The sequence below is a fragment of the Emydura macquarii genome, unplaced genomic scaffold, assembly GCF_026122565.2.
Source record: "Emydura macquarii macquarii isolate MOO-44397 ecotype Brisbane River unplaced genomic scaffold, CSIRO-AGI_Emac_v2 contig_1230, whole genome shotgun sequence".
NCBI lineage: Eukaryota > Metazoa > Chordata > Testudines > Chelidae > Emydura > Emydura macquarii.
In genome coordinates this window covers 17,071,071-17,084,913 of record NW_027131367.1, presented here as the reverse complement: position 1 = coordinate 17,084,913, position 13,843 = coordinate 17,071,071, and the positions used below count along the sequence as shown (strand labels likewise).

The 13,843-nt window shown below is 42.9% G+C and overlaps 1 protein-coding gene across 3 annotated transcripts in view; it reads right to left on the bottom strand.

Annotated features, from left to right (window-relative positions):
• Nucleotides 1–13,843, bottom strand: part of LOC137152763 (ketosamine-3-kinase-like) — a 23,971-nt gene extending 10,128 nt beyond the window's left edge. For 2 of the 3 annotated variants that reach the window (XR_010919598.1, XR_010919599.1), the window contains exons 1-6: nucleotides 13,450–13,843; nucleotides 10,093–10,244; nucleotides 8,245–8,336; nucleotides 7,669–7,751; nucleotides 7,015–7,137; nucleotides 5,663–6,054 (exon numbers count right to left, since the gene is read on the bottom strand). Coding sequence is in view for 1 of the 3 variants with exons in the window: in XM_067547676.1 (XP_067403777.1) it covers nucleotides 5,716–6,054; nucleotides 7,015–7,137; nucleotides 7,669–7,751; nucleotides 8,245–8,336; nucleotides 10,093–10,244; nucleotides 13,450–13,590 (930 nt within the window). In the remaining 2 variants the exon portion in view is untranslated. Of the gene's footprint in view, nucleotides 1–4,083; nucleotides 6,055–7,014; nucleotides 7,138–7,668; nucleotides 7,752–8,244; nucleotides 8,337–10,092; nucleotides 10,245–13,449 lie in introns of those variants that run through there. The other variant, XM_067547676.1, reaches the window with a different exon arrangement.

Genomic DNA, 13,843 nt, shown 5'->3' with positions numbered 1-13,843 from the left:
TAAAATTTTGAAATTAAATAGTTCAGTTGTTTGGGTAACTAAAGAGTGGTTGTCATGCTGGTTAGATTGGGGGGCAGGGGGTATTTAACATATGGGTTAACATCAATATATCAAAATCATAATTCCTGTGAGATATACCATGTCAGGTACTGTTAGAAAGGTTTTAATATGCCAAGTCAGATGATAATACTTATGTTCATGTGTAATATGTGAAATGGAAGTTATAGATATATTTGAGATATCTGTATTTCAAATTGTGCTGCTTGGGCAACACCTAAAATAGGATGGCAGCAGGACAATAGCCTGCTTAATGGCCCATTAAGACACTCACGGATGCCAGGGGCCCAGGAAGAAACTAAAGGCATATCTGAAGAGTTACCAGGATTGGCCCATGTGACTCTGGACTCCATTTTAGTTCTTGTAACATTCCACAAGACAGCATGGCCAAGGCCAGAGGGTATATAAGGCCAAGCCACAGAATCCATTTTGTCTTTGTTCCTGTTCAGCTACAGACACATACCTGCCTCAGGATCAATTCATTCTGCAACTGAACTGAAGGACATAGACCCATCCAGGTACTGGATGTGTACCAGAGGAACTGTACAAGCTTGCAGCTCCACAATTCTCCCAGAGACTTGATGTATATGGACTTACAATCATCTGTATGTATTTGCTTTGCTTTGACCCTTTAACATTTCTCTTATGGTTTATTTCTTTCTGTCTAAATAAACCTTTAATTACTAAAGGATTGGCTGGCAGCATGATATTTTGGGTAGGATCCAAACTTATATTGATCTGGTGCTGTGGCTGACCCTTTGGGGTCAGATGGAACCTTTTTAGTAAAGAATATAGTTTAAAGAACTGATCTCTTTACTGGACCTAGTGGCTGATTTGGGAGCCAGGAACTGGAATGCAGTAAAGGGGGCTGTGTGCTTTTGTGGACTGGCTTCTTGATAACCAGTGTGGGAAAATCAGAAGCAGTTTGCGGCTGTTTGGGAAGCCTGACTTCAGTGTCACCCAACAGTGCTGGGAGAATCTGCTCTCCGTTTACAGCCTGCCCTGATCTTAGCATTTTCAGGTGGCTGCCCTAGGCACGGACAGGTCACAGTGGTATCAGTATCAAAGCATTTTGCAATGTTTAAAGTAGTGAGTAGTTTTAGAATATTTAGGTAGGGATTAGTACTGAGAGGATCCAGCAAGTGACAGTTGAGAGTGGCAGTTGGAAGGGGATTCCCTTTTTCTTCTAACCCCTCCCATTTCCGATGCAACCCCCTCCGTCTCCCTCCATACGTAACTCCCTCCCCCTCCCTTTTTCTTTATGCATAAATTAGCATAGGTGAGGATAATTAGCATAAAGAGCAAAGCTAATTAACTTAGAAGGCAAGGCTCATTAGCATATTAGTAACTGATTGGTTTAGTGTTCTTACATCAGAATGTAATTAACAGAGCAGGCACAGCTTAATTAGTATATTAGGAGGGGCACCTGATGTAACCCTCTCCCCCCCCACACATAACCCCTCCTTTCCAGGTTACCTTTAAGCTGATTGGCTGAGTTTGGGTGACCAAACTGTATATAAAGCTAGCAGCCTAAAGCTTTGTAGGAAAGTGGACCCTGAAGGTGGAAGAGCAGACAAAGTGAACCCTGAAGATAGGTGAACAGCAGCAGACCCTGACAGGAAATAGCAGCAGAGGAAGAAGAGGAGGAGCTGAAATCAACAGGCACTTAAGGCGCCATTGGGAGCTGAAATCACAGGAAACTGCACTAAGCAGGGGTGCACCTTGGCTGTATGCGTCAGGCTAACTCAGACCTGTGCACTGATTAAACCTTAGCCCTGGTCTACACTTACCTGGAAATTTGGTGGCAGTCGACGGGAGTTATGCAAGCTACACAGAGTAGCTTGTGTAACTCCCGTTGACTGCTGTGCTTCCCTTCTGCGCACCGTCTTCACTGCACTGCACCGACAGGAACCGTGTTCCCATCAATGCAGCGCTATGCCACTTGAGGGGGTGGATTTACTGTGTCAACTTCCTGATCGATTGAGCGGGTCTACACTGATCACTGTCGATCCAGAAAGATCAATCTGACGGCAGCGATTTTGCTGCTGTCAGCATAGACATACCCTTAGGTAACCTTCTACAGCAGTAGCCATCAAGTAGCATCTTCTACGACAGCAATGACTGTTGAAAGGCCACCTTAGTAGCAGTAAGCAGCACCAACGGTAGAGGCAGCAACACAAGCGTAGCGACTAACGGAGAAATCTTGTAAGGATGGTGCCTTCATATTTTCCAAGGATATATTGGTGTGCCTGTAAATAAAGTCGAGTGCCTGTGGTCTGAATGAGATCCTTCCCTACCTATCCAGTAACCGCCTAGCGAACGCTTGCTGGATGACAGATTGCTCTCCACCCATTCAGCAACTGCCTTGCTAACGCTTGCTGAATATTAGGTTGTTAAGGATTTTAGCATAGAGTAATATATTGTTATACAAGTATTAATCTAATAATATATTAGATAATAGTGTTAAGTATAGATAATTTATGATAGTAGTGGTATTAAGAATATCAATGTATAAGACTAAGTAGAGTGTTAAGTATATTTCTATTTCTCTCTATTAATGTAACCACTCACTTCAGGATCTGGATATGAGACAGAATCCTTGGCAAAGCATCCTCTGTTTTTTGCAAACAGCTCTCACTTCAGACCTGACAAACTCACTACACCAACCACATCTTGCAGGATATTTATTCATAAAGAGTAATGTGTGAGATATCTACAGAAAGCCTGTAACTTGTCAAGATTCATAATCATTGTGAGATGCACATACAGGTAATGCTTGAGGAATGTAGTTATAATGAAAGTATGATTTATGGACTTAAATAAAAGTTGGTCACCAGGGAATAATGTCTCTGATGTCCCACTCAAGGAGTAAGGACTTGTCACCCTGCCCTGGTTAGCCAGACATGTAAAGCCAGACTCAACTGTCTAGCCTTAATCCATCTCCAAGACTTTCAATAGAAAACCTCAGAGTCAGCTGCAAACAATCAAAACCACATGGGGTAAAAACCCACACACATTGCAACAGACAGTGAATCACCCTCTTTAGGAATAAGACAAAACTCTTTCAGTACATCACAGGAGGGGGAAAGGCACTTTGGATCCTTTTACTGAGACCTCTTGAGAAGCAGGGATGTTCATGTGATGTTCACAGGAGAAGTAGGGATGTTCAATTGGATCCTGGTTCCTATGAAGCCACCCAGCTCTGCAACAGACTGAACTGAGGGGAGGGGGGAAGAACCTACTTTATTAGATAGGAAAGGTTTAACAGTAAGTATAGATCCAGGTTCATGTTTTATGATTGTTTAGTGTTATAACCATTTATTTCCAATCACTCCCTTATTTCTAGTAGAATTTCTATTCTATGTAAACCTCCTTTTGTGCCATTACAAGTGCTGTGCATTATACAGAAGCAGTGAATAAGGTAAAAGTGGGATACACTGCATCTTTGGGGGCAGAGGATCTGGGATTTCTGTGAGTAACCAGTGTCAGGGACTTGATAGCACAGGGGAACTTTTCAAAGGAGCTCAGAGTTTGGGGAGTGCCTCTTTTTAACTTGCAAAGAAAAGACAGGGCTGACACAGCCCACAGGAGACTGCTTGAGTACTGAGAGGTGGTGGTACCAGGTGGTACTAGGTGACACCTAGTTTGGCACATGGAAGACTCTCTCATGCTAGAGCAGTGTTTCTTAACCTGGGGTTTTAGAGGGGTCGCAAGTGCAGAGCTGGTATTGGGGGTGGCAAGAAAGGCAATTGCCTGGAGCCACAGGGGCGCCATGAAACTAAGTTACATGCCTCAGCCCCGTGGGGGTGGGACTCAGGCTTCAGGGGTACAGTAGTTTGGAAAGGTTAAGAACCACTGTGCTAGAGGAAGGAGGTAACAAGGTAACTCTCAGTCCTGAGTGCCCCAAGAACCATCACACTGGGCTTTCACTGGGAAGGATATAGGACCTTCCTATTCTCCGGCAGTTTCCCGGACATGAAAGGAAGCTGCAAGCTATTCACACAGACAAGAGACAGACATCAATCATCAATTAGGGAACTAAAATTTTATTTAAACAGCAGATGATTAAAAACTATGCTGCTGAGCAGGGTTGGGGTTTATTTTCAGCCAACAATTAACAGCCAGTGAAATTACTAGTAGGATTAGGAGGAGGAGAAATATTCTAACTATAATCACCAGAATTGCTAATATTTCATATCAATACTCACTGCAAAACCAGTGGTCAGAGAAATTCAGCAAATCATCAAAGTACCAACTCAAATATAGTGAAGAACATTTTAGTTCAATAAAAATCACTCTCATACACTTAACATGCATGTAAATAATCATGCATTTTTCTCACCTTCATATCCATGCGTTGAAATATCACTAGAAGCCCACACCTAAAACAGCAGAGCTATTGTTTTAGCATTACTGTCCTGCAAGCACACATGGAACAGCTACTATCCTGCAAGCTACTGTTTTCCTCCCTTAATTCTTTAAAGAAATTTTAGTGACACCGGTATTAAGTAGAGATGCTCCTACATGCATCCAGTCCAATTCTGACTTGACTAGTCTTGAATGCCTATTGTCAACAGCTAAGTAGTGCAGCTTGTGAGGCTTTCAGAAATACAAAGACATAGCACCCATGCTGTGAATTCTGGGCAATTTAGATGGAAATTACCCACTGATCTGATGGCACTGTACTGCCCTCTCTTTACTTGTGGGTGATGAACCAGTAAGAAGCTAGGCAGTTGTGTGTGCCTGTCAGCAGTACCTCCTCTGAGGAAGTATACATGCAGCCAGCTCTGCCTGAAGACATCCATCAGGAGAGGAAATCTGATCAGACAACAACTCCATTCAGAAAGCACGATGGTACCAGCTCTAAATAGGCTCTAGCTAGAAGCTGGTTAACTAGCAGACATGGGACAGCCTGGGACCATGCCAGCAAAATCGAAAGGCATGGTGTCATGCAAAACGTGAAACATTTGAGAAGTCTGGACACACTGCTGTGTAATTGGACAGGCAGAAGACTCCACCTATTTGAACCGTATTCAAATTGTTCAGGGGTAGCCCTGATCACTTTTTATTCAGCCCTTTCAGGGTTTCATGTTAACATGCTATTGCTATTGTTACCTGTACCTAGAAATGCCTGGCTGAAAAGAATTTGGCTGAACAAGCTGGCAAGAAGGAAAAATCTCAATGAGCCATTCCTTCAGCCATTTGCACCATTTGTACATAAGGAAAAGACCATCCTTCCATTTCACCGCGCTTTTCATGTTGATTTTTTGGTCAATGTGCAGGTGCAAACACAAAAATATGTGGCACAGTTGGTCTGTGTCACAGGACCTCTTCCAGCTCATTTACACTCAAGAATTTTCTTCTCTGACTCAATCTGCCAAAACAGAACCATACACCACCATCCTGAAACTGCAAGCTCTTTCATGTACTCTAGAATTAGCACTTCCTTGGATAGCAAACTAACAAATTATTCCTCCAACAAGTGACTATTTTAAAGGGATGGAAAATGCCACAGTTGGGATTCAGCAGGACTCACTGATTCTATATCTTTAGCTGTGCAAAGAGGGAGAGGGTCAAGTAATATTTATTATTGTAGTAGCCTCACCAAGTAGTGTGGGTTTTCCCAAGGGGGGTGAGATACTCAGCTGGAGAGTGAAGTCATTTTACCAGGTTTCTCATGATGTTTAAAGAGGACCCTCTGTACCCTGATCCAAAATGGTTCCAGTGGTTCATATAGTGGAAGAGCTGGTACAGCTTGAGTCGTTTCTCGAAGCCTGGAGCTTTGGGAATTTTACTGTGGTAAGCGGAGTAAAAAGAGTTGCTGAAGCCACCAAACATCCCAGCTATTGCAAGTTCATACTCTGAATGACCATAGAAGGAGGCAGGGTCAAAGATAATGGGGCCAGAGTCATCCTCAGCTACATTTCCTCCCCACATATCCCCATGAAGGAGAGCAGGAACGATCTCCATGTCATGGAACAAACTGGGTATCTTCAGCTGGGAAAGGAAAAGAAAGCAAGAGTTACCAGTGAGATGCCTCAAGATAAAGAGTGCTGGAGTGTGAGTTACTTCAGATAGCCATCACCAGAGTAAGCAAAGTGCATGCACACATATAAAGGTAATAGAACATGAATTCCAATTTCTTAAAAATTAGTTGGTTAAATGCAAATCAAAACAGACTGAGGCCTTTTGACCTGTAAAATAAAAAAGTTAAGAGTGGATCAACATGGTTTCTACTTTTACAGAATCCTAGATACTAGTGGCTGAAAATCATTCAATCATATATCTCATTCCCAAGCCTGCAATAATGGGGAATGTCTCAGTCTGTCAGAGATTCCATCTTGCATTTTTGTGACTTCTTCCTAACTTCAGAATGTGCAGTAACTGCTTTTCAGTGTTAAAAAGTCCAATGTTAAAAATGGACTCAGTACTCCAACTTTAGCCAGTTGCAAACAAATTCAAAGATAGTGCCCCACTGGAAGAAGAGGTAAGGAACCTTCTATTATCTACGGGTAGAGTTCCACAAAATAGTGAACGAATAGCTAAAAGTGTATCCACTCAAAAAGACAAATGCAACCTATACATGAAATGGCGGTGCTGTTGAGTAACCCATGGCAGTTCCCTGTTTGTATTTCAGGTAATGAGCACGTAACACTCTGAGTCCAGGGAATAAGAGACATGAACTTGAACTAGGATCTTTTGAATGCCAGTGCAAAGCACTACCCAAAGGACTAGTCTATAAGGATTTGCTTTAGAGTATAGCATTGGGGGCACTGCATGAAGCCATTCTACCTTCACATAAAGAGTGTTCTAGAGTCTTTGAGAATAAATGACCCTTTCTCACAAAATCCTAGAATATTGCAACAGAAGGTTGGAGCTAATTTCTTTATTAAAAGAAAAACCAGCTAACCCACATCTAGCTATCAATACATTAAGAGTCACAGGAAGTTCTTCTACCTGAAGCTGTGTCCAAAGTTCTCTTGCCTCCCTGTCTCCTGAATTCTTTTCAACCATATCCATCTGGGGCTGGATTCGCTGCCTGGCATAGAAAGTTACCCAGTCATTCTGCCAGTCATTCACCTGGAAAAGCAGAATCAATGGTTAGGCATTGAAGACACAGCATAGGACAGGAAAGCATTTTTTAAAATATAGCTTCTGAGGAAATAAAACATACAATCTGGGTCTTGATGTCTATCTAGTGCAAAGTGTTACCATTTCAGTTATCTATTATAGCTAATATTCAGGAAAGGTTCTAGTCCTCCTTAAAATTTCATTCATTGAATAAAAAGTAACAGCAGAGATATTGCAGGTGCCCAGTGTAGCTCTAGTCTACACCCAGTCGTGGGCTGTTGCTTTCCAAGCTATCTGGAACAGATTAAGTCCTCGTGTAACTCCACTGAAATCAATGGTGCTTGATCTAGGATAATTTTGCCCCTTTGTGTTTTCCAAAGCAAAGCAAAAAATCATCTCATACAATCGAAGCATTTGCTCATCTGGAATTAGGAAAATGAGTAGCAAAATCTTAAAGTGTTACATTTAAATCCCCTAAGAATGTAAAACAACAAAAGTGCCAACGGGTTAAATAAGTTCCAAGACTTAAGCAGAACCTACCTGTGGGAGATAGCCACAACAGGTGACTGTATGAAAGCCAAATCGATCCACAAATTGGACATCTGTTTGTTCCTCACTTTTACCTTGCAAACCAAAAAAAACCCCACTGATTACAAAAATTGTAAGCATGTGCAGAGTAGATGGGGTTTAAATCAGATGGAGATACAGTAGTTCACTGGCAGCAAACAGCTTATACTGTGGTATCTTTATTAAGTTGCCTTCAGTTAACTTTAGGGCACGATTTAAAATGTTTAAGTTTTAATCTTCATCACATCAGCTGGTGGTATATCTCCTCTGAAACAAGGCTTTTGTAGACAGTGATCTGGGATGAATAGTTGGGAAATCAAGTCTAAGAAATATTTTGTCCACAAAAAAGATAAAGAGCTTTTTGCTATATTTGAATCTTCTTTAAAAAATACAAAAAGGAAGTTTTTACAAGTTTATCTGCAGGACAGTGTTACTGGAACCAAACAGATGTTCCTGAAATAACAAGGTCACATTAGCAGCTGCCTGTTTTACAGATTATCTATTAACTAGCTTACTGTCATTAAATTTACAGAAAACTATGTACTGTACCAACAGTGTTCCCCTCTTTCTTCAACTTCTCTCCAAGTTTTTGGTTGTGAAGGTGGAGATCAGCCAACTGTGTTCCAAGCTTTGCTGAATGTCTAAGAAACCAAAATAAGTTCTTTTAGCATCACTGAACCACATAGTAAGCAGTGAATTCACATCTTGATATAGAGGGAATTACTCATGTACATTTGCTGAACACGTGGAAAAAGTTCTCTATCTGGAAGCAAAGACATCCTTTTGACGAAGGAAAAAAGCTTAAGACCAAAAGGTACTGAAAGTTGCATTTATTAGGACACAAAGGCTATATCTTACAATGTTACATTGAAATGAAAGTGAAGAGAAACCCTAACTTCATAACCACTAAATACAAAGTAATTACTCTACTACATTCCTGCTATGTATTAGCTCTACGTGAGGCCTGTACATTTAAGAAACAGCCTGTGAGAAGATCATGCACCATACAGCCTATTAGTTTTTGTACCTCCAGCTACATTATAGAGGCATGGGATAAGTTGGATTCACCCTCTTCTTGGCTCTACCTCTGCTGAAGTGTCTATTCTTTTTATTATTTCATGCCTCCGCTATTGCAATTTTATGGCTTTCCAAGACCTCTGCTCTCTCAACATCAGGGACCAGAATGCTAAAGCGAGACTGTGCTCCCATCCTTCAGGAAACACCACCAAATCTCCTGTAGCACCTTCACTGGCTTCCTAAGTCTCCAAACAGAATTGAAAGTTATCCTTCTGCTTTTCAAAACCTTCCGATGAATTTGCTCCTCTTGACTTCTGAGCTCATATCTATCCCTTCTCCTGCCCTCTCATTCTGACCCTCCTTTCTTAGACTTTTTCAAGTAAAAGCTCACATTCTGTAGAAAATTTTTCAACTCCTCTCAGAAAATAAAAGCCTACCATGTAACACTCAAGATACTAGCCTCCCAAGTTATCATAGGTTCTTGCTCTTGGTCTTTACCTGCCACATTTTCTCCCTGCATTCAGTGCATGGTCATCTCTTCCTGTTGTTCCTGTTCTAACATGAGGCCTGATCATACCCTGAAATTAGTACATCAAGGGTCATATTAATGCTCATCTCTCCCCAACTTTCATGGAAAGAGAGCTCAGCCTCCCAGCAGGGTCCCTCCTCTTCCCTGGACCTCACAGAGGGCTCCATGTGAAGCTGAGGATCCGCAAGAGAGGAGAAGCAGTGAGTAAGCTGAGCAGACATGCATCTCCAGCTCCTGAGCCCAGTACAGATCAAGGGGGACCTGTAGTGCAACCAAAGACTATTACATTTATGCAGCCCAGCTACTTGATGGGCTCTCTGAGCCAGCTGCAGAAGCCCTGAGGCAGGGATAAGGAGGGGGACAAACTCAGCTCCCTGATGGAACAACATAGGAACAACCTCAATAGTGGGTTTTCTTCCAGGAGAGGGGAGAATCAGGCCATCAGATTTTGAGCTATCAATATTCAGGACAAAACTCCATCTTTATCTATTTGAAAGTGCCATGTATACCCCCTTCTGTCCTATATTAGAAACATTAAATAATAATGCTTCATATCCCTAAAGGTGAGAATCACAAGGCAAGATGATATCATAGTTCTTTTCCTAATTCCCACAATGCTTACTGGGAACTACATTTTCTCTTTAGTTTACGATTGATTCACTGTATAAAAGTATTGTGTGATACTAAGGGGTACTATGTACAGAGTGCAACTTCCCCTCCTGTCCCAGAACTAGCAACAAAAAAAATAGTATATCAAAATGGATTTTCTTCCCCAAAGCAAGTAATTTACATAGTTTGCCTTTAAATCTAAATTTCTGTCACAGCAAGAAGCAATGACAATTAGAATTTACCTGTTTAGACTCCTCATTTCCAAGTGCTCCATCACAAATAGAGTGCTGCCTCCTGGCACGTCTATAACTTTGATGGGTTTGGGCACCTTTACTGTCTGTGTTTGCAGGATGGCTGATAAACTTGCCATTTCTCCCTCAAACATTCTTCTGGCCTATCAAATACAAAGGGAAAGCATCAGTCCCCATGAACAATATTAGAGTTAAGTGAAAGTTTTTCCACAAGTAAACCAAGTCTCAACATTTTAAACAGAGTAGCTTGTTTTTTGGCTGGAGAACGTACAAGATACCAACGGCCCAGAGTTGCGCTGCCTATGCTGCTAAGACTGATCTATATACTTGACAATAATTTCAGAATTACATAAGTTCCTATCCATAAACCTACCCCTAAAGAAGCAGTGTGGCTTTTACCATTTTATAGGTTCAGGCAAATAACAATTGAATCAAAGCCTGGGTCATATCAGAGGGACCATCTCTATTCATGGAACAGATTTCACATACATACTGCTGACAAAGAAATACTGTATTAATGTGATGTATCCATTTTTCTACTCAGACACTGCACAACAAATTTCATCAATGGATAGATAAAAAGGACAGTGTTATGTGTTGGTATTCTGTATAGCTTTGCACAGAATGAATAATCTATCTAATAGTCTATCTACAAGTATTAAAATAGCTGCTGCCATCCCTTAAGTTTGCGTTCTCAGCAGAAATATAAAGAATGACTGTGGCTAACCTGCAGCTGGGATGTTCTTTCAAGTGAGAATCTATTCAAATTCCAACTTTAGGGCCTTATTCTGCCAAAAGCATTCATGTTGAGTAGTACTCTTTTGAGTTGTTCCATTGATTTCAATGGGACTAGTCACATAAGTAATTCCTAGTCAAGGAGAGAAAGGGTTGCACAAAAGGGCCTTTAGAGAAGCTGCAGTCTCTGCTACAAGCATTAACAAAACTAATTAAATATGACTAGCTAGTTAATAAAATAGCAACAGAATAGTTTAGGACCAGATACAGCATCATCCCGCTCCTAGTTCTCTCAATCACTCTCAAATGTGCTGAAATAATTTTTGCCAAAACAGAGTGTCTATGTATTAAGTGAGGTCCAAATGGACAACTCGGTTGCCATTACTATTAGCTGTTCTAGGCCTACTACTAAAATACAAGTCCTTTCAGCACCTTTCCAGCTGGGACCTTAGCACACTTGAGTGACATTGTTACCCAGCTGCTTATACCACCGAGCAGGAAAGGGTAGGAAGACTGGGAACAGACAAAGTAGACACTTCTTTTCAAAAAATTTTCCCAAGCTGTTGTATTACAGGTAGATAGTTTTGTGCTTTCTTGTGTGTACCTACTCTTCTCCTTCCACCTAGGCCTAAATCAAGTGTACTCTTAGGATATCTTCCAGTTATAATTTTCCTCACTTCCAACAGACATTCTGTATCAGACCAATGTTCCATCTAATGCACTATCCTGTCTCCGAAAGTGATTAGTACCTGATTTGAAAAAGAATATGCAAGAAACCCCATCAAGTACAATTATGGAAAACCCTGCTCCTTAAGGGAAGTTTCTTCCTAAGTGCAGGCACTTACTGACTGACTTACATCCTAAAGAATCACAGAACATAGAAACGTAAGGCTGGAAGGGACCTTAAGAAATCATCTAGTCCAGCCCCGAGCTAAGGCAGAACCAAACCATCCTGACAGGTGTTTGTCTAACCAGTTCTTAAAAGCCTCCAATGACTGGGATTCTACAACCTCCTTTGGAAGCCTATTCCAGAGCTTAACTATCCTTACAGTTAGAAGGATTTTCCTAATATTGAACCTAAAATCTCCCTTGCCCTACCTTCAGTTGACAGACATAGAGACCAATCAATCACCATCTGCTTTATACCTGCTGTTAACATATTTGAAGATTATTATCAGGTCCCCCCCCCATCTTCTTTCCTCAAGACTAAGGTTTTTTTTAACCTTTCCTCATACATCAAGTTTTCTAAAGCGTTTATCATTTTTATTGTTCTCCTCTGGATTCTCTCCAATTTGTCCACATCTTTCCTAAAGTGTGGTGCCCAGAACGACACAATGCTCTAGTTGAGGCCTCACCAATGCTGAGTACAGCTGAGCAATTACCTCCCGTTTTATATCCGGCACTCCTGTTAATACAGCCCAGAATATTAAACTTTTTCACAACTGCATCACATTATTGGCTTATATTCAATTTGTGATCCACTATAACCCCTAGATCCTGTTCAGCAGTACTAGCCAATTATTACCCATTTTGAAGTTGTGCATTTGATTTTTTCCTTCCTAAGTGAAGTATTGAATTTAATCTTGTTGATTTCAGACCAGTTCTCTAATCGTGGTTGTTTAGAATTCTAATCCTGTCCTCCAAAGTGCTAGCAACCCCTCCCAGATTGGTGTAATCTGAAAATTTTATAAGCATATTCTCTGCTCCATTATCCAAAGTCATTGCTGAAAATACTGAATAGTATGGGACCCCAGCTTACATCCCCAGTAGGCTACAAAGGATAAAACAGTCTATTTCAGACCTTTGCAGTCAGGCGATGGAGCACAGTAATATCTGTAGAGAGCATTGCCATTGTAGAACATTAAATATACCACTGTGCTGCAGTCTATGGCTAGCTGACATTGCCAGGTGCCTGACATTGGTACAGCCACTCACTCCAAAGACCACAGAAATGCTGCCACCCACCCCAGCGATCAATGAATGATACTCCCTTCCAATGCCACTCAGAAGATGGAGTCTGTCTCCAAGCACTTGGCATAAGCCTAACTATGCTCCAAACCAGCAGCAGCAGTTATGGCCTCACCAAGCAGACGTTGACAAATCAGGTATCTAACTTGAAACAAAAACAAGACACTGACACTGACACCAACCCTTGGAATTGTACTCAGGCAGGCTAGCAAACATCCACCCAGCACTGTCCTTCAAACAGGAGTCACTAGGCATTTTGCTGCCCCTAAGCAACCTGCTGCTCAGCCCTAGGTGGTACAGCAGGCTCTGTAACTACTCAGTCTGTCACACAAGACTAGACAATGCTCTCCCCATCCAATCCCGAAAGGAGGAATCAGCTAATTTTTAGCATCCAAGCCCCCAATGAAACCCCCTGCCACCCTACCCAACTGCCTGCTTATCACCCAGCCCCCAAGGAACCCCGGGCCCCTCTCTCTCAGCCCCCTCGCCCCCCACGAGTCCCGGGGCCCGCCTGTCTCGGCCCCCCCACGAGTCCCGGGGCCCGCCTGTCTCAGCTCCCCCTCCCCCGCGAGCCCCGGGCCCGCCTCTCTCAGCCCCGCCACGCCACCGCCAGCGTGCCCCCCTGCCCATCTCTCCTCCCCGCACCTCCGCCTTGGAGTTGCTCTTCACATAGACCCGGCCCCGGTCGGTGTCGTAGCTCTGGCCCTGGCTGATGCAGCCGCCGCCCGAGTGGCCCGTGGGCCGCAGCACTGAAGTACCCAACTCCCTCTTCAACGCGGCCTCCATGCTACTCCCCGGGCGACCTCCACTGCGGCCTGCGGTGGGGTGGGGCGGGGCGGGGCGGGGCAGGCGGCGGCAGCACAGGGGTAAAAAGCCCGCGCGCCAGGGAGCCTGAGCCTCCTCCAGTCACTCGTCCCTCAGTTGCTGTCACTGGGCATGCGCGGTGCCGAGAAAGGCCGTCACCAGTGCCAGCCGCCTCTGGTACCCGGGCGGGCGGCCGGGCAATGGGACTAGGGCGCGAGGCTGCCTGCTCTGTGGG